At 33.3% G+C, this 27782-nt stretch overlaps 2 protein-coding genes across 3 annotated transcripts; one reads left to right on the plus strand and one right to left on the minus strand.

The window, feature by feature from the left end:
* The first annotated feature begins 142 nt into the window (after window positions 1-142).
* LOC106666885 (dihydroxyacetone phosphate acyltransferase) lies at window positions 143-21991 on the plus strand. 2 transcript variants are annotated; one of them, XM_014394402.2, is made up of 15 exons: window positions 143-374; window positions 12777-13049; window positions 14350-14505; window positions 14578-14707; window positions 14846-15049; window positions 15105-15256; window positions 15317-15492; window positions 15616-15782; window positions 15837-15962; window positions 16033-16185; window positions 19692-19771; window positions 19837-20001; window positions 21394-21563; window positions 21665-21726; window positions 21815-21991. In XM_014394402.2, exons 1-15 carry the CDS (start codon window positions 345-347, stop codon window positions 21874-21876), a joined length of 2106 nt encoding a protein of 701 aa, XP_014249888.1. In that variant the 5' UTR covers window positions 143-344; the 3' UTR covers window positions 21877-21991. The 2 variants fall into 2 exon arrangements, with proteins under 2 accessions (XP_014249888.1, XP_014249889.1); XM_014394403.2 differs by lacking the exon at window positions 143-374 and adding an exon at window positions 8746-9081.
* A 152-nt stretch (window positions 21992-22143) lies between these two features.
* LOC106666887 (lazarillo protein-like) lies at window positions 22144-25310 on the minus strand. The gene is made up of 6 exons (XM_014394404.2): window positions 25191-25310; window positions 25020-25124; window positions 23961-24094; window positions 23826-23899; window positions 23662-23760; window positions 22144-22422 (listed from the first exon to the last, which is right to left on the minus strand). Exons 1-6 carry the CDS (start codon window positions 25194-25196, stop codon window positions 22286-22288), a joined length of 555 nt encoding a protein of 184 aa, XP_014249890.1. The 5' UTR covers window positions 25197-25310; the 3' UTR covers window positions 22144-22285.
* Window positions 25311-27782: the final 2472 nt, after the last annotated feature.

Consider the following 27782-nt stretch of genomic DNA (forward strand, 5'->3'; position numbering starts at 1 on the left):
AATTTGGAAAAAATAGTATTTAGATATAAATTGGAGAACAATTAATGATGACGACGGGTATTTGATAATTCTAGGGGTAAGGCCTTGGAGCGGATCGTTCACTAGAACGATTCACCCGTTCGTTCCTGCCTGTTCCTACTTATGAGTTATGCGGGCCGTAGTTTACACTACTGTTATGTTGTTTGTATTTAAACAATTTCTGTCCTTCAACACTTTTTTCAGAAAGAGTTCTCTTTTTTTTTATTCACGACTTTGAACAATGATGAAACACTGCTAATAACCAAGACCTTTTCTCCCTCTCACAGAATTTTTATTCTGTATTTCTGTCTAGTCAAAACGAAAAAATGGTGAATTTTCTGCCTCTTGCCAATAAGGTATTTGATTATTTACTTTAACTTTAACAAGATCCGTTTTTTGGTGAAGTTTTTTACTTTTGTTTTGCTTTGCTTCATGCCTTCCCTTTTATCTTTTGAGTATTAAGACGCTTAGCTTTTAGAAAGATTAAATCGCTTACACTGTAGTCATTGCAGCCTTTACAAGGTTTTAACCTTAGTTTTCTCATTTGTTTTTTGTTTTAAATAAAAGATTTGACATGTAATTTCACTTTTTCGTTTTGCCTTGACAATAAGTTTTATTCTTTTATAGAAAGCACATTTTTCTAACAGTTGGCAGAAACATGTTCAACCATTACACAAAATTAAAAATATAGATTCAACATTTCAAATTATATCCACCTTGACTTCTCCAGGGTGTCTCACCAGACCTTTAATTTAGACAATGAGTACTCTGGGACAAGTAGTCCCACAAGGGAGCATTCTTTGTCCCATCCTATATACACTGATGGACAAATTTAACGCACCATTCAAATTATTTAGTTTAAAATTTAATCCATTAACTTTCTACATTACTTACAGGTAATTAGGAGCTATCGTAAACAAATGTAAATGATGCTTTGTTTACTTCCAATTTACTTTTGTACTGATTAATCCCATTTGCCCAAAAAGTCCGATTATGACCTTCCATTCTGCTACGTCTAAAGATTGTTTTCAATTAATCTTTTTCCTTCATTGATTTCATTTCATATTATTCTTATTCTAAAACCTTTTTCAAAGTTGTAATAGTTCACACACTATTAAAAAGTTTATCATCAAGTTATGGAACTCAGTAAATACACTTGTTAATTTAATTTCTTTATTTTATACTCTTATATTCCGGTGATCTCTGCCTTGAATTAAACGTGCTTCTCTCCTCCTGCCACCTTTCCAATTACCCCCTTAATTTATCCATGTAATATCTATATCTGTATATAACATGTAATAGTATATATATATATATATAAAACACCATCCTTCTTTCACATGAAATAATAGAATACTTTATACTTAATATAAACAACTGTAGAACTACATTATGCAATACATGATCAACAATACAGAATATAATTAAACCACAGAATTAATGGTCATAGTCCTTCCAATAGTTTGGCACGTTTCTTTGACTTGTTTTGTTTGATTATGCCTCACATCTTCATCACTATCATTGGTAATTAATTACTCAGCGTTCCTGCTACATGTTGTTTGCTTTTCGTAAATGTATCCTATTCCTTCGAATTAGCTGGCCAGTTACAAAGTCTTTCACAATAAATGAAGGTGGGGTGCCACATTAATTTTTTGATCACACCCTTGTCCCACTCCTCTTGATTTGGGTATTGGATATGTACTTCATCACCCTCATGTAATTCTACCAGGTTTTTGGATCCTCTGTTGTAATATTTTTCTGTTAGTTGACTTGTTTCATTAACTTCTCTCCTGCATCCTTATCTTAAAAATTAAAATTATATTACATCAAGGACTGCACAGTTATTTAATGGACATGATATGTGCCAGAGGTTCAAATACAATTAAAGGAGACAATTTTTTTTACATTTATTTATTTATTTTTTTTTTGTTCTTTACTTAATAATCGTTTTTTGTTTTAGAACTAGGTAATAATTTTTTTTTTTTAAGGTTTTATTTTTACAACCAAACATATTTTTGGTGGGAAAAATAAGAATAAACCTACTTGCATTAAAATGTAAGGGTGATGCGTTAATTTTGTCCACAATGTACCATTTATATTGCTGACCTGCTGATCCTTACAACCTAGACAATACCGCAATTTTATTTCCTAACTCCATTCCTATTCCTGTATCCAGGAGTATCTTGAGCTATTGAAGAACCGTGGAAAAGGTGAAACTGAATGAGGTCATGCACCTAAATTATGTTCACGTTAACAGCTCCATGTCTGTATGGTAATAGTAAAGAACTACTGACATCTACACAATAAAAATACTTAGGGCTCTACTTAGTAACTGACAATTCTGAACAAGATTCAAGCAACAAGAACTAAATAGACGATTTGGACAACTATGAAAACTTATACATTAAACTCTACAAAACAATACTTTGACCTATACAGATATATGGAGCAGAGCTGTGAGGTATGTGATGCCATGCCATCTAATGTCCAACGAATCCAAGCATTCCAATGAAAAGTCCTTAGAGGAATTCACACTATTCATACTAATAAATACATACACTCTCCCATACAAATGGGAACACAAGACATCTATTATTACTTTGTGCAATTAAACAGCCCTGTTTACTCTAAAAATCGGAATACATCCTGCCGTGCTCAATCAAAATTCTCATATTAGGAGGTATTCCTACATGATCTCTATATGGAGCCAAGGAATGATACCTTTCAATAAATTAGACATGAGCAACCTTTTTCATGCCAGTGTCAACTTCACATGACCTATTCTTAGTCGTGTGAGAATTGTTCATCTATCAGATCCTTCAAGGACCAGCTCAACCTTGTTCTTGATACATCGGAACTTCCCTGTTAATCCCCTTTCAATCATTACCTAGACTGATGAATCCTCGCACAACATTCAAGCAACAAGAACTAAATAGTTGATTTGGACATCTATGAAGGCTCATTCCAAAATCAGACATGTCAGTAAAGAACAAACTGTATAAAACATTACTTTGACCTATTATACGAAGGAGTAGAGCTGTGGGGTACCAAGCCATCTAATGTCCAATGAATCCAAGCATTCCAATCAAAAGCCCTCAGAAGAATTCTCCAAAATCCTTACTATGTCTCCAACCTCCACAATGACCTTAACCTTCATTAAAGAATTGATCCAATCCTGCTTCCTCAAATTTCACTCCAATCTTTCAACTCTATGTTCAATCCCTCTTCACTACTTCCCATCCCAAGAACCCACCACTCACTTCAATGATGATGGTACCAAGACCTCCTTGCCTTAACCCGATAACAAACTGAATGCCAGTATTGGCTGGCTTCTCATAAACCGTGTCCTCCAGGTGCAGAACTGGCTGTAGTGTTAGTGTTTTGCCCTGGATTTTATACCATTAAGAAGAATTTGTAATGTGTATAATTCATGTACAGGAAATAAATATTATAATTAAAGAAACAAAAAATTACAACCTGAAGGGCTTGGGATACATGGTGGTTAACTAAATTTCTTGAAATGATACCTCTCTGACGGGAGTTTTAAAGTCAAAGTTGATCAAGCAGTAAATTCCTATCCAGTGCTTAGCCTTGTTCCGCAAGGATCCTGGGTCCAATTCTATTCAACTTTATATCAGTGATATCAATGACAAAATTCATTGCGAAATCAATACTTTTGCAGATGATACGAATATAGCAAAAATTTCTTGACTGCATTCACTGAACTACAAATGAGTATTGATAAGATTTCTGACTGGTTGCTACTTGGGGTTTTACTCTTAACCCTGACCCGAGTTCTCCATCTGGGTGTTAAAAACCCTCGTTTAACCTACAAACGTGATGTGCTTTGGCCACTACATCATTTCAAAAAGACTTGGTGATAACAATATCAGAGGACTTAAAGTGGAATAAACATGTCCTGGACATTGTCAAAAAAGGAAGCTTTCTTTCATTGCAAGTTACATTTCGGTCACTTTCTGTAATACTAAAAATTTTTGTTCCCTATGTTTGACTTGAGTTTGAAAGTAGTATTTGGAGCCCCTACTTCCAAATAGACGTAGAAAAAGTTCAAAAACATTTTACCAAAATGTCCAAAAAATTGAACCCATAAAGCTATGTCAACCGACTTAAATTCCTAACCCATATATGTATTTAGTAGTGATAATTGACTGTATTAATTATACTTTTAATCTAAGGTCTTGGTTGAGATGAAAAAGCCAGGGTCACAAGCGGGATAGCAAATTTATATAGCGGGAATGTAGCAAAAAGAGGGAAAATTCGAAAGGTCTTAGTTTGAGATGAGGGATTGGTGTCTGTGGGGATCGAAGTCAAGATAGCTCAAGTGGTTAGAGCAGTGGCGTATTGAGCCGAAGGTCGTGGGTTCGAATTCCACTCTGACACTAGCTTTTTCATTTCAACCAAGACCTTAGATTAAAAGTATAATTAATTAAAATTAAATTCTTAAGTTTAACAACCCTTCCAAATCATGGAGAAAGACAAAATCTCATCGAAATCTATAAAATTCTTACATATAAATATGACCCTAGCCTCAAACAGTGCTCCTAGAAATTGGTTGGATCAACATTCTTCTCAAACTGCGTCGTAGAAAATTGGAATAATCTGCCTTCAAATGTCATCGACTCAAGATCAAATGTCTTTCAAATCGAATCTTGACAGTCATCTTCGTGAAAAAAAAACCTTTCTTTTTTTTTCCGTCAATTTACAATATTTTATTGTAAAATTTGGTTGCTATACCTAGGTCATTAATATTATATTGATTGTAAATTGTTATTTGTCTCCAAAGATTTTATTTTAAATGTTATACACTTGAATTTTATTGTTTGTTTCCTAAGATGTTGAGTGTTTATTGGCATTTACGTTGTTTACTCATGTAACAATAAAATAAAATTAAAAACTAATTAAATTCAAGCTTCGCCCACTTTATTCTGGGACTTAAACCAATGTATTATTAATTATGAATAGAACACATTCGCACACATTCAAAACTGATGAGGCTATACAAAGGATGTATGCATAAATGTGATCGGAGAATTTATGAATTCAGGGAAGTCATTAATGGAACAGAAAAAAAACAGAAGCAGGATTGCTTCCTTAGGGGTGAGGGGGCTTATTTGGGAATGATACAAAAGAAAAGAGTGGAACCAGTGGCGGACATTGTCGGAGAAAGATAAGGTTTTAAAGAAAGGAATCTACGGTACTAAAGGCTTTAGAAAAATGGATAAGGTCAAGAATCATGATTTTCCGTTGTTCAATTGCAGTCTTTGTAATGTTGGGTCAACCTGGGTTTGCAATAATAAGAGATCACAAGGAAACTACACTTCCCCCTAAAATAATCATTGCCAAAAGAAGAAATTACTGGAATGTTCATTTCAGTTTTGTTAAAGTCGTGAGGAGCGGACAGGAATAAAGTATCTTAGAAAAACACCTTTTTCATTTTTTGCCGATGTTTAGACCTTTCTTCTAAACATGTTCTTCAGGGCCTGGGTGAACTACAAAATATGTTGATTGGAAAAAATGCAATACAGATGTAAATATAAATTTTGAACCAAGTATTTGATACTCGCATAAAGTAAGGTGCTATTATTGTGGTGTGATAATGTTTTGTGTGAAATGTGAATTTATATTTCGCTGTTTTTATATTATTGTGACAGGATGAGAGACGTAAATCTGGGAAATTTGATCATAGGTGGTTTTATATAACTCAAAGGAAGTTGAGTATGGGGATTTTCTGGATTGGATTTGTGATTTGGGATTTGTTCAATATGGAAAAGGAAGTTTATTATGGACGAAGTTTGTTATAACGAAAAAAATGATCTGAGAAGAAAGAAAATGAAAAAAAATATTTTCTGTAATTAATGCTGATATCTATCTCTGTTGATGTAAACCATTTCTAGAAAGTTGCAAATAGAAACGCAACTTTCAGATATACACAAGGTACATACATGCAAACAGCTGTATGCCAACATCATAAAGCAAATAAACCATTAAACTTTACTTTTATATTTCCTTTTCCTTCGCTATCATCCATAATAAACCTCATTCTTGACTTACTTTGAGTTATATAAAACCGCCTATGATCAAAGAAAATTTCCTAGATTTACCGCGTTCCCCAACCGTCCCTAACACTAACCCTACTTAACCTAAACGTCCCTTTTATTAACTCTAATCTGACCTAAATCGTCTCTAACATTAACCATAACCTGACATAATCATCCCTAACATACCCGTACCTTACTTAACTTAAATCATCCCAAACACTACCGTACTTAACAGAACCTAAATTGTCCCTAACGCTAACTCTAACCTGACCTAAATCGTCCGCAACACTAACTCTACCTAAGCTAACCCCCAATTGTCCCTAACTTTAGCCCTAACCTGACTTAAACCGTCCCTAACACTAACCCTACATAATTAATCTAAATTGTCCCTAACCCCAACCCCACCTGACTAATCGCGTCCATCACACTAGCTCTATCTAACCTGACCTAAATCGTCCCTAAAACCAACTAACCTAAATTAACCCTAACATTAACTCAAAGCTGAACTAAATCGACCGTAACTTTAACCCTAATCCAACCAAACCCGTTCCTTACACTGGTGCTACCTAACCTGACGTAAATCGTCCCTAAAACTAACTGACCTAACTCTTCCCTAACGTTAACTCTGAACCGTCCCAACACTTACCCTACCGTACCTAAATCGTCCCCAACTCTAACCCTACTTACCCTAACCTAAAAGTCTTTAACATTACTCCTACCTACTCTAACCTAACCTTAATCGTATCTAACAGTAACCCAACCGAACCTAACTCATGCCTAAAATTAATGTTAACACTATCTAGCCTAACTTATATTTTCCTTAACACTAACCCTATCTAACCTAACCTAAATCTTCCTTAAAACTAACTCTATTTTACCTAACCCTAACTCTACCTAACCTAACCTAATCTAAGCCGTTCCTAACCTAAATATTCCCTAACAATAACCATAGTTTATCTAACCTAACTCGCTGTAACCTGAATTGTCCTGTACACTAGCCATACCTAACCTAACTCATTTCTAACCTAACCTAAACCTTCCTAGCACTAACCCTAGTTTACCTAACCTAAATTTTCCTTAACACTAACTCTAGTTTACCTAACCTAACTCGCCTCTAGTCTTAACCTAAATCGTTACTTACATTAACCCTACCTAACCTTACTGAATGTAATGCATTTAGGCAAAATGTAATGTTGTTTATAAGTTTAATGTATAAATAGTTTTATTAGATTCGAGAATTCAGAGGTTATAGTTTTTATTATTTATTATAAAATTAAAATAAGATTTTAATGCACAAGTCCCAAATGTGGGCAGATTTATTGTACCTGTTAGTACACTAGGACTGACACCAGTCCTCTTTGTTTATGTTACATTTACACTTAGTCTGTGATATCAATTTGTAAAAAATAATAAATGGTAAAAAAAGAGACAATATGTTTTATACATGTTAATAAAAAAAGGATTACATCCCTGATCCCAAATATATTCTAAATCTTCCTAACACTAATCCTAGTTTACCTAACCTAACTCGTCCTTAACACACCCTACCTAACCTAACCTTAATCTTCCCAAACACTAACCCTACCTAACCAACCTATGCATACTCCCTGGTAACAAAAAATTTTCTGTATCCAGTCCAAAATATATGATCTGTAATTTAAGACAATTAAAAAAAAAAAATAAAACGTGAACACACTAATTTAACAAAAAGATAAGGGATGTCAAGTTGAAAATTAGTTATACTCAAGGGGGATACTTTTGTTTTTGCCTGACAGAAGAAAACAGAAATCCATTTTGAGCATTTTTTTTAACAATGGATACCAGGAACTGGAAGAATTAATAATTTTTTTAAACAAAGTTGTAATAATTGTCCTGTTTTTGTTCATTTCCCTCCTTTTTGTATTTTATTTTTTTTTATTTTTATAATGGATACCAGAAACTGGAGGAGTTTCTCGTCTGACGGCTTCTCTTTAGATGTGGTTTTACTTCCTTGTATCTCAGGAGACTGTTGGTCCACACAGCCACAGTTTACAATGCCAGTATGGGACAAGTATGCACCCTGTTTTGTCTCTTTATACAGTGTTTTTGGCCAGCATACTAAATCTCTATATGTGACCAGGGGCCTAACCGATGTAGGTTATAACCAATATGCCATCATGAGTTTTTGCTGGACAATCTCTGGCCAACGCATATGACTTCTCCATTTGAGCATTTGGTGAAGCTACCTAGATTCTTAGTTTCTTTGGAGAAGTTTCTGGCTTCTGTTAAATGGGTAGTTTTAGATTAACATCCTTCTTCATCACATTTTAATTCTTTCTAGAATTTTGTGATTGATCCTTAGATTTGGTTTTATTTCTTTGAATTTCAGGAGTCTATAGGCACCTGTTGAACACCATCTTTTGTCCTAAAAACCTCTTGCACATTAATGTAAAACAGGCTATTGAATTGAGCAAAGCAATTAGAAAATTTATTTATTTTTTAACAAAAAGCCACAGATGAAACATTCTGTCGGCAAGGATTTTTAACAGTCAGTTAACACATGGTCCCCTTTTAATAATGCAAAGAATAAAGAAAATGCACGACACAATGAAAATATAAAATGGTCATCTCCGAGGAGACGGATTATACAAACTTATCAATTAGTTTGCAATTTTTATTGTAGCAAAATTTGAAGATCAATAAGTGCTACAATTCATAAAAATAGTTCGTTGTCAATTGCCTTGAATAAGTGACCTAAGAAGAATTATAAACATGAATGTAAGCTTGTTTTCTTATAAAATTTAAAAAAAGATGATAACTAACAAAAACTTTATTTCAAATACAAATAAATTAATATTTTAAAATTACTCAAAAAGTATCTTCTACATAGAATAAAGCTTTAAACATTAGAAAAAGTATTATCATTGAAAAAAGAAGAAAGAAAACATCATACTGTTTATAAATTAGTATTAGCAAAAGGATAGTAGAAAGAAAGCAAAAATTAATTCAAGATATGCATGCATCAGTAAGTATTCTCCTTTCCAGTCATAGACTGAACTAATTCATTTATTGTATTTTCCTTTAAAGTATATTTATTTATAACAACAAAAAAATATACGACCAAATTCACGTGTAAAACAATACACAATTAATAGATTAGTTATTCATCTTTTTTCACCGATTAGTTATTATATTCCTGCTGAAAAATGTCTCCTACGATGAACTTAGTCGTAAGTAATGAAAACAAGTTTATTTGTATTGTGTTGGGTTATGTCTATATTGACATTAGATTTTATGTTAAAAATTCATCACTAAAACAATTTTTTTCAAACTAGCACTCCCATATTTTCTTCAATTCATAGAAAACCATTGCAATGTAACCTAACACTAGCTAATCTAATCTAAACTGCACTAATGCCAACACTACCTAAATTGTTCCTAACCCTAACATCAACTGTCCCTATCCATAACCCTACATTACCTAACTGATCCCTAAACCTAATCTATCTCTACCTTTTCCCTTCTCCCAGTAACACTGGAAGGAAAGTTTATTTCCACCTGCCTCCTTAATGATTGCAGGTACTTTGCTTATAGCCTTTGTTTGTATGACAATAATGTTTAATATTATTAATTACATTGTAACTATATGGTGATCTAGTTCCCACTATCAAAACATTACTTATTGTAATATTGGTAAAATGAAAACAATCATTCTGCCTTAGGTACTCAAGTACTCTAAGTCCTTTTTGCAGACGATTGGCAGATTTTCTAACAGATGTCATCACTAATATTAACCATCATTAATTCCATCTCCACATGGTCAATAGCAAATGTGAAATTTCACCTTGTTGTCTGAACCTATAATTCGATCCTTACTAATAATCTCAGTCTGCCAGACCAACCCAGCGAGGAAAAAAGCAAATCACTTTAAACCCATCTAAGACCTAAGCAATTACTATCTCCGTTTCATTCTTAAATGTCACAATTTCATATTCTACAACTGTTCGCAGTTTGAGGATTATTTTTACTGAGAGACTTTCCTGGCAGCCTCAGGTTAATGCATTATGCAAACAAGTTTACTTTGGTCTTCAATCTCTTAAAAAAATATTTTTTAGTTATTTACACCTTATGTAAGGCTTCATTTTTACACATTCTGTTATTGTATCTTCCTTTTTAATCAGTTGCTTGAATCTTTTGCATTTTGAAATAACTTGCAAAAATTACCATTTGGTTAGAGAGGCAACGTGAAGGATAAATTGAGGATACCGATGAGCCAAAAATGTAGATCCATCAAACACTAGGTTAAAACTAAGCGTTAGTTCAGTAGAATTGCTGATTGACACTATCAGAACGGAAAACCTGTGCAGATGTAGCTCGAAAGAAGATGATACAGCAGAACATGTCCTCAGTTAGTGCGAAGACATTAGCAGGCTGAGATTCTTACTTCTGTGGGTAAAAAGACTTTAGCTTAACAAAAAGCCCTAGATAATAATTGAGGTTACACAATAAACCAATATTGGTCATAAAGAAGCCATCTACTTTTAACTATTAACCTTTCCTTCCAAGTGGCTGGATTGAGAGTCTGGAATTATCCTACATCTGATGTGAGACAACAGGTGGTTCATTGGTGCAAAAGATCACATTGCAAACAATACATAGCTTTTTTTTCTCCCTAACCTAACTTAACCTCCTAAACTAACAATGAGACAGACTTTTTCCAATTTATAAACTCTATTGATTTTAAAATCGTAAAATAATTGTGCTTGACTTAAACATTAACACAAAAGTTGTTACTATAAACAAGTTAAAAAGAATTACCTGTAATCATAATGGGAGCAAGTTATAACTAACCCTAATACTACCTTACCTAACCTAAACTTACTAACCTAACACTACCTTACTTTACCTAAACTTACTAACCCTAATACTACCCTGACAGGTAAAAAATTCCACCCACTTGTGATATAACTTGATTTGTATATATTTTTATATATTAATCGAAGTTTTGTTTTTTAACGTTTAATAATTGAGTCTTTGTCTAAAAAAATTAAAAACTTGTAAATTGCTAAGGAAAACGAAAAATGGAAAAAAAGGACAGATAAAATTTATTTTAATTAAATTTTTAATTACCATTTCAATATCATGTATTTTGTTTTCTTACCTTAATTACATCTCGAAGATGCCTTGGCATACTTTCTACCAGTCTGGAAATGTCTCTTTGCTGGAGGTTAGCCCATTCTTCACAAAGAGACCTTTCAAGATCGTGGAGTTTATCAGGAAGTGATGGACGTGTTCTTATTCATCTTTTGAGGTTTTCCCTTAAATGTTTGATGGGGTTGTTCAAGTCTGGAGAACAGGCTAAGATTGTTGTCATTGTTTGTTTATTGATATGCTGTTGAAGGCATGTTTGTACTATGCGAGCGACATGTGTACAGGCATTATCGTGCATTAGAGTAGGATTGTCGCTGATTTCATCAAGGATAGGCAACACATGATGTCCCAAAATTTAATCCACATTGCGAGTGGCTATCAAAGACCTAATGACTGTGTTGTTCTCGAGCAAATGCGAGCCATGCAACAATGTGTGTTCTGGTCAGCTTATGGAGCGAAAAGCCATCAGTCCATACTGATTCTCTGCACTGAGTGCGCTCAGAAATTTGGATACCTCGAACTTCCTGGAGCTGATGAATGCTTGAACAACAGTAAGGTGCCGACTTCACAAAATGCTCAAAGTAAAAAAAGGGTCATATTATCCTAAGGGGTCCAGAACTGGGCCTTCTATGGTAAGACCCAGTTTCTCGAAAATGTCTAACGGTGTCTCGCAGAGTTATAAAGGGAACTCCAATGACAAAGCTACATACCTGTCCATTATCTACAAGTGCCACACCACACGCAACATCCTCAGCACTAAGTGGCATTTTTAAGTTTAAAAATTGAAATTAAGAAAACAAAGATGAAAACCAAACAGTTTATTGCTTCAGAATTCAAATGAGTCTGAATAAACATTTTAAATTCCATAAAAAGTAAACATTGAAACATCTCTTATCCTTGTTTTGGATTAAGGATTAAGTGTGTTTACCTCTAAATGATATTCCCAATTTAAAACATAGCATAAACAAATATTTGGTAAAAACAATGAGACAAATTAAGGGCAGAATTTTCTTTTAACAAGAAAATGAAAAAAAAAATCAATTGGGTGGAATTTTTTGCCTGTCAGTGTATCTAACTTAACCAAAAATGGGGCCATTTTAGTTTTTATCTCTTCTTTTGTACCGTTTTTCTTTTTTCCCTCTTTCTGCTTCCTCTTATCTTTTAGTTTTTAAATTAAGTTTTTACTATATAGTTTTGTTATTGTGCATTTGTTGTATATTACGAATGGGGCACATGCTCTTTTTGTATGCTTCATAAATAAATAATCTAAAAATGATGTTGAATTCACAATTTGCACACTTTCTCTCTGAGATGAAACTTGGGCCTCAACTTAGTAGAGATTGAGCTAAAAGAATATAGTCCAGCTTGTGTAGGTTTAAAAAAAAAAAAAAAAAACGGGGAGTGACCCTAATAAATTGACACCCTGAATATCCCGACCCTATATTGTAATAGTTTTTAAATATTGTGATTTCACGCTATAATATGACATTGTGTCTACAGTATGCCCACTACATACAAAGATAACATTAATTTATATTTGAACCTAACCAATTTTTCTTTTCTTTTCAGAATAAAATATGTAGAAAGTGTGAAAAGTCCAACTGTTCGCAATGTTTGAATGGGCAGATAATCATAACCGGAGAAGAAGATGGTTGCGATTTCGACTCGTCTAATGCAAGTTACACCAACATCCTCCATAATGTCCAACAGACCAATGATTTCCTATGGGCTACAAGGGATTTAAATTTTCAACGAGTTAACATCTCTCCTATACCAGCACCAAGTCCGAAGCAGTTAATACAGATTGTTGCTAAACATGTAGCAAATAAATTACAGAATCAAGTAATGAATATATTTTTTAATTTAATATATAAAATAAGTGAAAAATAATCAGAAGAAATAAGAATTTAATTAAACCAATTGTAGGGACAGTTTAGGCAAGGTAAGGTAAGGTAGTGTTAGGGGTTAGGTGTGATTAGGTTAGGTAGGTTTAGAGACAGGTTAGACTAGGTAGTGTTATGGTTATGGGTATTAATGGAAGTATGTGTTGTTTGTAATTGCATCAAAGGTTTCTTAAATGTAAAATATTATGTGTCACATGTAATGTTTTACCCTGGATATATTTACAGGATAGACAATTTTTGTGTGACTTAGCTTAGGTTAGGTAAATTAAGGTAGGGTTAGGGTTAGATATACTTTAGTTTAAGTAGATTTAGGGATAGTTTAAGTTAGGTTAGATAAATTAATGTATGTTTAGGGTTGGCGACAGCTTAGGTATTGTTAGTTTAAGTAGGGTTAAAGACAACTTAAGTTAGGTTAGGTAAATTAAGGTAGAATTACGATTAGAGACAGTTTAGGTTAGGTAGTTTTAGGAACAGTTTTAATAAGGTTAGATAGGATTAAGGACTGATTTTTTTTTATTTGTTCATTTATTTTAACATGCTCATCCCACCATTACAATTAAATGTAAGAAATTTAGATTTTTTATGCATAATAAAATTAAAAATGATAATTATTAAACTGAATAAAGTCTGGCTTAATTGACAGACATTGGGGAACACTAATTCACTGTGTCCAATAAGGCGAATATTGCATCTACGAATGCACCAAACTCCGTGATTAGTTCCGACTGGAGAAGCACTGAAAGCACTGACTCTGCAAAAGACCTCCATAGACCTAAAGTGCATCTTCAAGCATGCCCACCACATTCCCAAAGAGTTCGACTGTCTGAGGTGACAAATAATTGCATGATCAGGCAGGAGTTGAAAAGATGTTTAATGGAGATATGCTGTCATTTTTCCATGACCTAAAACTATTTTGAAATGCTTCGTTTTTAGCCTTGTGGAGGCTCAGGACAGTTCATGTTAGGTTAGGTTAGTTAGGATTAGGTACACTTTTAAGATGTCTTTTTCTCCAACCCCAGACATTGAAAGACTCAGCTGTTAAAGGATCATCTCGTGGTCCATTAAAGACTGAGTCATGCGACAAGTCTCTTTTAAAAAAAAGGTGGGTGTCAAAACTGAAAGCTCACCAATAAAATGATTTAACTCTGTAGAATAATTTAGCTAAAGCTCATTGAACATTGAGTCTTTTAATTTTAAAAAATGACAGTTGTACAATAATTATTTTTAACATTTTTAAGGACATGCTAACACCAGATACAGTCACAAGGATAAATCAAATTTTAAATGAGATTGGTTATGATTTCAATTTGCCAATTATTAGGTGGTTAGCATGGGTGCTTAATAGAACACTTAAATCGACATTGGATGGCCTTTATGTTTCAAACGTACAAGCGGTATGTTTTCCACATGGTGGCAGAATATCTCCAATATATTTATGTTATTAATTAATGTTTCAATAAATTTAGTTGTTGGCCAATCAAGGGAAAAGTCCAGTTGTGCTCCTACCTACTCACCGAAGCTACGCTGATTTCATTCTGATGGCATATATTGCATTTTTAAACGAAATTGAGTTACCATGTGTGGCTGCAGGAATGGGTATGTGTATAAATTACCTATATCATTTCTCTTACTTTGGTCTGACACCTTTCATTCCGAACCCATGGTTGAGGAAATATAGTGCTGTTATTGTATAATAATAAAAATATTAAAAAATTTTCATGGACATTTTTACAGACTTCCATGCAATGTTTATGATGGGTAGCATATTAAGAAAGTGCAAAGCCTTTTACATGAAGCGGCGTTTTTATGATGACCCATTGTACAAAATGGTATTCAACCATTACCTGAGATATTTATTAATTTATGGCAATTCCCCTGTAGAATTTTACATAGAGGGAACAAGAAGTCGATCAGGAAAGACATTACCGCCAAAATACGGTATTAAATTGCATATGAAATGTATCGGATGGAATGTAAAAGGTCTGCCTTTCAGGGCTACTTTCAACTGTCGTTGATTCTTATTTGAGAAACGAAGTTGTTGATGTCAGTATTGTACCGGCAGCGTTAGTTTATGATAAAATTATGGAAGAAGTTTTATTTGCTCATGAACACCTTGGAGTACCCAAACCGAAAGAGTCAACAATGGTATGCATCGAATTACTTTGTTTTTAAATTAATTTACAATCATATTATTTCAAAATTTAGAAACTGATTAAGAGCCTTCGCAGTATGAATCAAAAATATGGAAATGTCTATGTTTCTTTTGGCAATCCGATATCACTAAGATCGTTTGTTAAAAACAATATGGACAGAGAAAACAAAAATAATCCAAAAGCTATAATGGAAGGCCTTACTAACCTAGGAATTTCTATAATCAAAAGGTAAAATTTAAAACTTTCAAATTTATTGTTGTTTGACTATATCGGAGTTGTTTACTTATTTGTACACTTAGTACTTTCAGTAAACTAAGTCACATGTTATTGCATAAGTTGATTTTTTTACAGACAAAAGGAGCTTTCTGTTGTAACTGTGTTCAATGTCGTTTCAATTGCTGTTGCAAATATCATTATAAAATCAGACCAATACGCTACAGAGTTAGAAACCATTTGCCATCATGTAAATGACGTAACGACCATCCTTAAAGAAGCTGGAGCTACATTATTTATTCAAGGTACATGCATTAGTTTGTTACAACTCTCATGTTTCATGTGTTTTTGTTTTTCAGATGGTTTAAATTTAGCGGATGCAGTAACAGAGTCAGTGAAAAATCACAATAACCTTGTCACAATAAGTAAACATGGTCTTGTCCACTTTAAACGTATCTATGAAAATGTATCTCTTAAAAGCCAAGGTATACGAAATACACTTTTAACGATACATTCTCAATTATATAATATTGATCTATTTGTTTATATTTTAAGGGAAATCTGATTATTTTATGGAAAGAGGTCTTATGCAAACAGCCATACCGCGCATCATGTTACAACTGTACATTAATCCTTCGATGACTTATTTTTCAAATCCAGCATTGTTATTGGCCATTTTGCAGTCCAAAGAACAGGAACTTGACATAGGTAAAGGCTTTCATGTCTTTTTTTGATAATATACAGCTAGTTGAACTTTGCCATCAATTTGGCTTCCCTATTCACTATCCAGCTTATCCAAAGGTTGACATCACTACCCTCATTATCCACAACATCAACATTCTTTTTGTCTACGAAATGATCCGATCCTGCTTTCAAAAGTTCCACAAGCTTTTGATTCCAACGAACCCTACACAGTAACCCCACCATCCAACCAAATCCTATGCCTTCGGTTCTGCTTGAACATAAATGAAACACCAGTCTAAACAAATGAGACCTCAACAAAAATATGGAAAATTGAGAAGCTATATTTGACTAACAATTTTTTTGCGGTTCATTGTACTTTTTTGGTGGAACTCTTTCATCAAAGGTTAATATCAACGAAGCCTTTAGGCAGGATATTCAACCTTTGATGCATTTAGAATTGCAGAGTCAAGCACTTGGCCAAACCTTCCAACATCAAATGACCAAAATACTCAACAAGAGCTTCTATTTTAAGTAATCAAACTATCCATAAAGACCTAAATATCTCACTGTCCTTCCACACCAGCACCGTGTCCTTCAAACTGCCTAAGAAGACACTGGCCTTGTGACCTCCTAACATAACCCTATTATTCTTCAAAGTACTGAGAAATCTGGGGGAACTGCAATGACCGATTGGTTAGGGCTTCTGACTTGTATTGCCATGTTAGCAGTTCTGGGTTCGAATCTCAGCATAGCCCTTGCAATTTTATTTGAGATTAGTTTGGAATAATTATTATAAAGTTATTCTATCCCCTCATCACCATCAACGGACAGTTGGACATTGTTAAGCAATCTTGTATAATACTTCGCCATCTTCAGTAAGTCTGTGTAATTTCTGTCTAGTCTTTTCAAAGATCACAAAAGCTGGGGTGTAATATTTGCTTTCTATTATTTATTCCTTTGCTTATTGAACTTAAAAATTATAATTTTATTTGTTAATTTGTTATTCAATACTTTGGAATTATGTAATTATTTTAATCTTTTAATAGCTATAATTAAGGCAATAGTAATTTACATTAAAAAATCATGCCTTGCATTTGCATATTTTCTTTGCTTCATGGAATAGCAAGGAATCAGGCTAGGTTAGGGTTAGTGTTTGGAACTATTTAGGTAAGGTAGGGTTAGGGTTAGGGACATATTAAGTAAGGTAGCATTAGGGTTAGAGACATTCAGGTTTAGGTGGTGTTAGGGGCAGTTTGGGTTAGATGAAATAGGGTTATGGATAGGTATTTATTCAGAAATTGTGAGATGCGGTCTAGTGTGATGTAGGTTTTAGAAAAACATTTTCTTTATCGTGCCAACATTTCGATCTTTATTGAGATCATCTTCAGGGCCTGGGATTTAGAAACATTGTTTAAATTTAACAAATACATGTAGGATATGGAAAAAAGTGAATTTATACAATGCAAAAAAATATTTTTTATATTCAATCAAAGTATTTCTACTCACTCAAAGTGTTTGTTTTCTGCGTAATTGTGACATTCTTGCGTGTCGTCTGAGTGCCAGTTAGATATTGTTGTTTTATGTTTATATACGTTGGATTTTGAAGGGGTGGGGAAGGAAGTCGATATAGAAAGACATTTTTGTATAAGGAGTCAGCTTCTTTGAGGTGAAAAGAGCTGACGATGGGAAAAAACGTTGGTAATAGTTCGGCCAGATTATCCTTTCAGGATTATATAGACGGGGATAAATAGGAAAAGGAAAGCTAAATTGTTGAAAAAATAGACTATGTAAAATTGTTTGATGTGTGGAATGTGATGAATGTTTTATATGTTATAATATTGTTGTTTTGTGTGATGTGATGATATATGTATGTTGTCTATATTGAATTTGATTAATGATATTGGCGTAGCTGCGACTGAGTTTACATGTGTCTGTTCTGTAATTGATGCTGTGTTTATCTCTGTTGATGTAAACCATCTAAAAAGTTACATTTATGNGTGGGATTTAAAGTTGAGGTAGCAATCTGTGTTTCTTGGTTTTTGATACAATCTGTGATTAATGTGCCATCTGGTTGTTTTATTACGAGTGTATCTAAAAATGGTATTTGTTTTGTTGTTTTCGATTTCATGTGTAAATTGTATGAAAGGTGAGGTAGTGTTTGGGACAAATTAGGTTAAATAAGGTAGGATTGGGGACAGTTTTGATTAGATAAAGTAGGGTTATGGATAGGCTAGGTTAAGGTAAGGTAGGGTTAGTGTTAAGGAAAAATTAGGTAATGTATGGTTAGGGTTAGGGACAGTTTTGGGAATTCGATTTTATTGTCAATTTTTTTTTATTACACATCATAAGTGCTTCATACATTTCTTACTAAGACTGTATTAGAAGGTTTTGTATTTATATTGTTTTAAAAGATGATGATGAAATAAATTTAGACTTCCTCTTATCTTCCTTATCCTGCATCATTTTTTTCATCTTTCATGTTAAACATGAATTTGTTTGTTAAATGTTTTAAGTTAATATTTATTTTGAAAAAAGTCTTAATTTTGTTTATGAGTTGTGTTATGCATATATACTTGTGTAAGATCAAATATAACCCTTTTATTGAGCCGGTAAGGAATTTATCTGACAATTTTCAAGTGTAAAAAGCTTCCAAAACATGTTTGTGTACCTAATACAGAGGGCAATCCTTCAAAACAATCATAAAATAATTTACAAGTATTTTAAAACCCTTATCTTGTAGATTAAGGCAAAACGGTATTGCAAAGATTAGATTATAAATTAAAAACATGCGAATGTCCAATCGAAAATAAAAACAATATACAAATATTGCTTGTGGGCAAACTTTATGCGGAAGAATGAGGTATCTAAAGAAATACTATTATAAATCAACAAGTGTTTATAGAAACAAGGCAGTCCTAAGCCCCTGGAAACTGCTCTCTCGCGATACTTTTAAACATTTCAACGATATGCTGAGTAATTGTAAACCAGGGGCACAACTCCTTAAACTGGAGCATTGATTCAATTAAGTCATTTTTCCCATATAAGACTATCTATTGAGGGAAATAGTGAGAGAAACAGAGATCCACAATATTGTTTTAACTACTTTACTTTTTCAGCGTTTTAACTGTACATAGATGATGCAGGATGAAATGAAATAGCCTATCAGTTATCTTCAGACCTGGATCCATCAGTGAAAATTCTGCTCCGAAATATACAGATCAGAACTTGATGAATTCACCCTTAAAATTCTTTCATTTATTTGAATTCAAAAACATTCCCTTAACTTAGATTAGAACTTAGGTTAGATTAAGTTATGTAAGTTAAAATAGGGTTAGGGTTTAAGACAGTTTAGGTTAGTCGCTGGGTCTAAGAAAGTGAAATTAAAACCATTTGTAAACTTGTTTTTAACTGTTTTTGCCCTTTATTTACCACTTTTCAAGTTTTGCTAATACATGTACTTATGTATGTGTTATTTGTAAACTAATACACCCGGTACTTTCAAGATTTAATAATATTTCTATTGATTTCAGTTCATTTAAAAAATGAGTTTGTATTATTCAATACTACATTCAAAAGAGAATTTGTTAATAGTGATACTTCAGTCGATCGGGTAAAACATTAATGATTAAATACTGTTTTTTTTGTTTAATTATAAGTCTTATTTATTTTTTCCAGATATATAATGATGCTTTGGATATGCTGGAAAGACTTAATTGTATCGTTGTCAATGGACCAAAAGTTTTCATCAATAGAAATACAAACGATTATGTGGAGATATTGTTGAATGCATTAGCACCATTCTTAGCTGGATATATTTATGTAATACATGTATTACTTGAGGTATGTGATTTTTTTTTTTGGGGGGGGGGTCAAGTAAGAATACTTTTATCACTGCATCCTATCTGTTGTGGTATATTATGACTATACTGTGGAAAGTGTGCTTTTTCCTTACCAAACTAAGCACTTTCAACAGTACTTCTTTTTGCACTTTTCTTCCTTATAACTGTGCTTTTGTCATGTGCTTGAGTTTTCCCTTTCTTAGTCTATTTTTACCTCTTTTCTCCGTTGTCTTTTGTTCATAGCCATATAGGTATGTGTTATTCTTTATGCTTTTATGGGGGGTTTTTAGATCTAAAAAATTATGTATCACATGGTAATTATTAATGCATTAACACTGGATACAAGATTCTTTGTGTGTGGTCATTTTCGCATTGCTAGGGAATGTGCATGGGTTGAGTCAGGTTAGATTAGGCAGGGTTATGGTTAGGGATAGGGATAGGTTAGATTAGATTAGAAGTTAGGTTTATTTTAGTACGGATCTGTATGTATGTGTATATATGTAAGTATATAATATTGATATATTAGGCTTGATACTCAAATTTTTTGTGTGACCATTTTTGCGTTACTGGGGAGAGTGAATTGGGTGAGTTAGATTAAGTAGGGTTAGGGACAGGTTAGGCTAGGTTGTATTATGCTATGGGTATTAGTACAGGTTGTGTTGGTTTTATATAAATCTACGGGTTTCTCAGATCTTAACTATTATGTTAAGATTATAGAATCTTATAATTAATTAATAATTAATTAATTTAATTTTTTTAGAGCAAACGAAAATGTCAATTTTAAACATGCATGTCATGTTGTGTTATGGTTATGGTTATTATTGGAGGTATCTGTTTTTTTTGGGTTAGGTGAGGTTAAGTTACATTAGATATGGTTAGGTTAAGTTAATATTTAGGGTTGGGCTAGGTTATATATATCCATGATTCAATGTTTCTTTTTTGAATCTGAGAAAATATGCGAGTACAAGGAGCTTGTTTCTAAGGTTTTTATTTCTTTTTTTTTATTACATATATCTTGATTGTACTGTTGTTAATTTATGATCATCTGCATGTTATAAAAAAAGTTTAATGAATATAAAAAATTATGGAATATATATTTGATTTGTTTGGTACTCAGTATCATATGTTTGACAGGTTTCAGCTTCTTTGAATAGTTTTTCCAATGTCGCTTTTATGTGTCGGTGCACTTTTAATTTAAAATAGAGACAAGTTTAGTACCAATAAAGAATTTTTTTTTATTTTATTAGAACTAGGCTTCACATAATTTTCATTGTGCAAATCTAATAATGTTTAATATCTCTCATATGTCTTCATTGTTTATTATAACCTCAGCATACTGGGTTAGACAATTTAATGTTTTATCTAATAAAAATAATAATAATTGCTTTGATAGATACCTGAAGATCAACAGTACACAAATGCCGAGCTGCTGAAAAAAGTACAATATTTTATTGTGTCTGTTCATAATGAAGGGAACTTAAAACATCCGTATGCCCTGTCGTTGGACCTTTTAGGAAATGCTTTAGCGACATTTTTGGAACTAGAAGTTTTAATTAAAAGAGGGTACATATATATACAATATATATATACATATATTATTTACAATATAGAATAAGAATATATATAGAAGAAGAAAATATAATTTTTTGTTTTCAATATTTCAGGGGCACACCTATGCAACTAAATGTTAATAAGATTAGAGCTTTAAAACTTGCAAATTCATTGGGTACGTAAATACTCCCTGGCCTTTCCTTCTTTGTTTATTTCCAAGTGAGATGAAATTAATTTTTTTTATATTTAACGAAAAATTTCAGATTCTTTAATGTTGGGCTTTCAACTATTTTCCAACATTAATTTATTAACGTGCAAACTGTGAGTGGAGAGAATATGCTGAAATTCATATTTGTTTTTAAAATTTGTATTACAAAATTTTTCTAATTTAATTGTTATGTAGAAATGTTATATAAAATATAGATCATTAACAACCTTTATCTTCTATTTTTTTCCTTACTAATACCTTAAATCTACTACCCACTACATTGTAATTAACTTTAAAAACAACTTATATTTAAATACTGTCAAACCATTGCCTATATTTAGGATGTTCTAATGTTCTAAAATGTCATTAATAATAAAAAAAAGATTTGTGATTAAATTATATTTATTATTTCACCTTCCTGCAGGTAAGCATCAAACTATATCTGGTACTATCAATTTTTAAACAAATATATACTTAAATAACATAATACATAAATACTAATACTCAGGTGAGTGAATTGGTAGTATTAATTGCATGAACTTTGTGAAACGTCACCGTATTGGGCTAACGAAAGTCCAAATTTTTGCAGTGAAGCTTCAAGTTTCTGTTGAGTGTCTAGTGAGAATTGTGGCTCTCTACTTTTGGTCAAAATCCAAGATGACTCTGTAACCAAAAATTAATACTCTTTAAAAAAAAAAGAAAAAAGGAAAAAAAGAGCCATTGTACTGACATACAAAACAGGCCTTAAGAAGAAGAAAAAAAAACTGAAAATCATTTGAAACTTCGAAGATTATGCAGGGTTCCAGGTTCAATTATTTTGTCATATCCATCAGGTCAGTTTTTTTTTCTTTTTTGAAATTGGTAAAAGTGGCAGAAGACCTTAGGATGCTGTGAGTTTCCCTGGTGTTTAGTATAAGTAAATTTGGTGAAATTTTCTTCTTGCCACCCTTTGAGAAAGCAATATCTTGGAAGTCACACTGACTCAAAGCACAAAAAGTTGCTCAATTCAGAAGCAGGAAATTTTCATTTGGGAAACTGGTCATCGATGATGACCAAATTCAAGCTTTTGTCACCGATCAACTCTTAACATATCTTGTATGTTTCAAGGCAATAGCTGAATATGTTTGAGAGATTGAAGTTGACAGAGAAGAATTTAAAGAATTTATTGCACCGCATCTCCAGTTGAAAAAAAAAGAAAAAGACAATTTTTCCTTTACAAGAATATTCTTAAAAGAAAATCCTGGAGAAACGCAACAAATCAAAAAGCCAAATGTCATCTCAAGTATGTTGTGCATTTGCTAGGAAAGCTTTATTACAAGCTTTTTTAGCCCAACCGAACAACTAATTCTAGTATAACCTGGTGCATATAACATATTTTAACATACAGGAACAGATCTCCTTTGAATCGTGCATACTTGCATTGCACATAGAATGTTAATAGGTCATATGAACATGAAGAATATTTGCACAGAGACAGGCAGGAAAAAGGATTTTTTCCAAGTTTGTTGTACTTTTGTGGTGGAATTCCATTATCAAAGGCTGAAGCCTCTAGCTTTAATTGGAACTGAAGACTTATTGATATTCAACCTTTGAGGTGTAAAAAGGGTTCAAAGTCCAAATAAGTTGTGATTACATTGTCATTTTTGGCATCATCAGCAAGAGATGAAAGCTTTCAGTTGGCTTTTGTGTTAAATCTTGTATTCAATTATGGTTCTCCAAATCTGCACCCTTGAGGAAAACTGGATAAATGAGATAAGTGCAAAAACCAAGCCTTCAGTCGAAACCACTTCATTTTAAGCAAAATATGCCTTTTTTAGAAACCTCTAAACATTTTGATAATGCTTTTTGCTTGCTCAAAGAGTGGATAATACACACATAAAATTAAAACGTAGACCATTTTACCTGATGTTTTGAAAAGGCCATCTTTACATGACCAAAGGACGGCATAATTGCTGTAGTCTGCATCAAGTAATGTAAAAGTCACGTCAGAAGAAAACCAGCCTGCATTAAAATATAAAAGTTATTAAAATTAATAATATAAATTTACATGAATTTTACTATTTTACCATTTGATTTAAGAGTGAAGGTAGACGTGGAAATGACATTGATTAAATTTTTTGATGAAAAATGTATAGGTAACCTGAAAATTTAGTTTGTAAATGTATTCTTTGTACTAATAATAATATAAAAAATATATTTACAGTCGTGTCATGTATGAGTGCTCCCTGTAAGATGATGAATCATCCTTGGTGACATAAACATCCTTCAAACATCTTGAAAACGTTCTGTGGAATCCGTCTCCGAATGACTTGTACTGGTACCATTCACCTTTAAACTGTATTTAAAATGTGTGTAGAAATGAATGATCAAGTTTTAACGGTTTATTAAATAAAGTGTTTTTTTGCCTGATGAAAGCAGACAACGGATGGCAACCCAAATCTAGAGGCTGCCTTACAAAATAGGAAAAAATATATAAAAAATTAAGTTACTCTACAACATTTAAAAATATGCGATTTTGAGTTGTAAGGAGAAGAATCAAAGAGTTTAAAGATGGAATAGGTTGATGGTCGGTGCATAGAGTGAGAAGCGGATGCCACAGTTTAATGTCCAACTTCCCGTTTGGTCTTGGATGAGGGGTCAAACCATTTTATACTACTTTTTTCATTTTGTTCTTAATTAAAAAGCCATGGGTTGGAATTTGAACCAAGAACCAGTGTAAAAAATACAAGTTGTACATATTAACCACTCAGCCACTGTGGTCCATGGTAGGCAGTTTGCATATGAAACAATGAAAAATTAAAAAAGGATAATTAAGATCCTTCAGTGTCAAGTTGTAAGGATAATCAAAGAGATTTGGTGGAAGAGTGAGCAAGGGGATTCCTTAGGTCAGAGTCAATGATAAGGAAAGCACTGAAAGCTATAGGCAGCAGAAGAAACAAAATTTGTTAAACTAGACATTTATGCGTACTAAAGGGGAGAAGGCAGCTGAACTGATGGAGGGTGAGAAAGCAGCAGCGGGAAATCTTGAAAATACGGGGCAAGGATTCCCAAGGTGACGTTTGGACAGAAGGAAATAATGTGAACGTTAATGGTAAAAGTCATTGATTGGGCACATGGGACCATACCAAGGGCTACTTAAGTTGTCTTGAATTGTAATATTATGTTTAATATTATATGCTTCTTTGGATGGCAATATACAGACCGAAATAAAAAATATTATTAAATAATTAGATGGATATGATCTGTTAGCTTGTACTTACAAGGCCCCAATCGATTGCTGCGGCTGGTTTCTTTTGGCTACATTTTGCTGCATGAACTGAGCTCAAAAGGCAGAACACAGTTAAAACTAGTACAATTCCTTTGAACTAGAAACAAATTAATTAAAAAATTAAATTGAAAAGAAAGAAATATAAATTTTAAAAAAAACTTACATCCATGTTGAGAAGACTTTCTTGGATAAATCTACTGGTTGTTAATTGTTAAGAAGACTTATAATAATTAACCACGTCGTCAAGATACAATTTTTGTCAGTTTAAATATCTAATCGAATGCCAGGTAAATTCAATAGCATTATCTCATGTTTGTTCAACGATGAAGCGTTTTTATTTCTTATTTTTTAATAATAAGGTAATAAGTAAAGTAATCAATTGAACACGTCATTTCAAGTTTATCATTTTTGTCCTTCAGTCAATATTCATAATCCATTTTTAACTTAAAAATTCTTAATACTATTAAATATGTCAATTAATTACGAATACAAGATAAAAAACATTTTATAAGTATCTCTTAATAATGATGATATCATTATGTAAATATCAAAGATGATGTAATATTTTATCTATTCTTCTGTAATCTATCTATTAAGGCATCTTTAAACTTTCAGTATTGAATTTGATTAAATTTTTTGCAATCTTTAAATGTGGCATTAAAATTCTTGGGTGTATCACGTCTTTTTAACTGTACAGTGCAAGAATTGACAGATTATATTCATCATTCTGAACAAGAGATGAGAGATTATTTATTTTCTCTGATAAATATACCCAATTTTTGAATTTCTGGAAGGCTCAAATTTTGACTCTTACTTTGAATCTGCCTTCTCTCTGATTCTTCACTACTCACACTAGACTCTAGACTTTAAACTACCCTATTACTAACCTAATCTTGAGTTGTGATCCAGGCCTGTCTTAACGATGATTAGGACCCTCGGATAGTGAGGCCTTGGAGGGCATCTGGGTGTCCTTTGTCGGTGCAAAGACCTATTCACGATGAAATTCCTACTCCATTCAGAGAGCCGAGCAGAAGAATAAACACCATAGCTCTTAACAAAGCTTTGGGATCTGATAAAAAAAAAAAGCCTTGATTTAACAATAAACGCTAAATAATAATGGAGAGTGCAGAATAGGCCAATATTGGTCGCAGTGTACAATGTCGACACATAGGCCCCCATAGAATCTAAACCGAAGAAGTATCAAAACCCTAGCATGGGGGTCTGTTCTGCTGAAGCTGTGTATGCAACCTGGGAAGGTATTGAATCCCTGGCCCTTGCTGACAAGGCAGTTATGAACCTAGGGTGGTGTTGGAACCCTGAACCCTGCTTATGAGGTTGTGAATGCAAATTGGAATGGTGTTGGATCCATAGTCCTTGCCTACTAGGCTGAGTATGCAATATGGGATAGTGCTGGTATTGGATCCCTAGTATTTGCTGACTATGCTCTGTGTATGACCTGGGATGATGATGGATCCCTTTCCTTGCTTACGATACTGAGTATATGACCTGGGATGGTGTTGGATCCCTAATCCTTGCTGACAAGACATGCACGTGACCTGGCTTGGCGTGGACCACAGTTCATTGCTGATGAGGCTGTGCATTGATCTGCCTCGAGTGCAGTGTAACACATTTATAGTTATAAATTTACTCTCATAAAACAAATTGTGAATACACCTATCACCAACCCTTTTCACATACAATGGTAAAATTAACTGCAGTAAAAGAAATCTATAATTGCAAATCACCTCTATTTCCTCCAAAAATCTAAACAGCGGATCAAGATTCACTGATGATGATTTACTGGAGCACAATTCTCATATCGAGTGGCTCTCTATAAAGAGCCAAGGAGTGTCACCCTTCAATTAAGTGGTAATCAACTGCTGATTCTGAGTAGGGTTTTGATACTTCTTCGGTTTAGATTCTCTGGGGGCCTATGTGTCGACATTGTACACTTCGACCAATATTGGCCTATTCTGCACTCTCCGTTATTATTTAGCGTTTATTGTTAAATCGAGGCTTTTTTTTTTTTTTATCAGATCCCAAAGCTTTGTTAAGAGCTATGGTGTTTATTCTTCTGCTCGGCTCTCTGAATGGAATAGGAATCTCATCGTGAATAGGTCTTTGCACCGACAAAGGACACATTCTATTGTTTCTTCTTCTTCCTGGCAATATCTAGCTTGCATCTCCGAAATCCGCAGTGTTCTAGTCCTAACAAGTCTTAGGTTTAGTAGTTCTGCCCTCAAATATAAACCCTTGAACTGAGGACTTATTCTTAATCTGTTGTTTGAAGGATCACCATTTCTGACAATTTAGTGTGCCAGAAAAGGGTACAGGATAGGTGACCTCATTGAACTTGCTTTGGCAAATTGATCAGCATCCTCATTGCCTTGGTCTTTAACATATGATAGGACTTTGATACAATCTCAAACAGCTCTGGACTTTATACTGATGAGGGCAGTTACCTTTAGACCTGGCTGCTCGAGCGTACTATTACTTTTCCCGGGTATAGTGTTTAATACCCAGTTTCCACCTGAAATACAGTCACATATTACCCAAGGCATTCATTTTCAGGGATTTCAGCTCCAGACATGTTCAGTTTTAGAGCCATGGGTATATCAGATTGTTGGCATCCTTTCTCCGAATCTCCTCTATCGGGTATTTCAATTTGAAATTTCTAGCCTTCAAGCGTCAACAAGAATCCCTCGAACCTTGTGTGCCATTTAATGATGATGATGGAAATCTAAGAAATGTTCTC

The sequence above is a fragment of the Cimex lectularius genome, unplaced genomic scaffold (assembly GCF_000648675.2).
Source record: "Cimex lectularius strain Harlan isolate CLEC.00 unplaced genomic scaffold, Clec_2.1 scaffold21, whole genome shotgun sequence".
Lineage (NCBI taxonomy): Eukaryota > Metazoa > Arthropoda > Insecta > Hemiptera > Cimicidae > Cimex > Cimex lectularius.

What these genes read in the sequence shown, in the direction of transcription:
- LOC106666885 (XM_014394402.2), top strand. Translation starts at nt 345, where the DNA reads ATGGTGAATTTTCTGCCTCTTGCCAATAAG. An exon ending in ATGTGTGGCTGCAGGAATGG is followed by an intron (nt 14,708 to 14,845) that starts GTATGTGTATAA and finishes ACATTTTTACAG; the next exon opens with ACTTCCATGCAATGTTTATG. An exon ending in TGTATCTCTTAAAAGCCAAG is followed by an intron (nt 15,963 to 16,032) that starts GTATACGAAATA and finishes TTATATTTTAAG; the next exon opens with GGAAATCTGATTATTTTATG.
- LOC106666887 (XM_014394404.2), bottom strand. An exon ending in CACTCATACATGACACGACT is followed by an intron (nt 23,900 to 23,960) that starts GTAAATATATTT and finishes CTAAATTTTCAG; the next exon opens with GTTACCTATACATTTTTCAT. An exon ending in CTTCACTCTTAAATCAAATG is followed by an intron (nt 23,761 to 23,825) that starts GTAAAATAGTAA and finishes ATTTTAATGCAG; the next exon opens with GCTGGTTTTCTTCTGACGTG.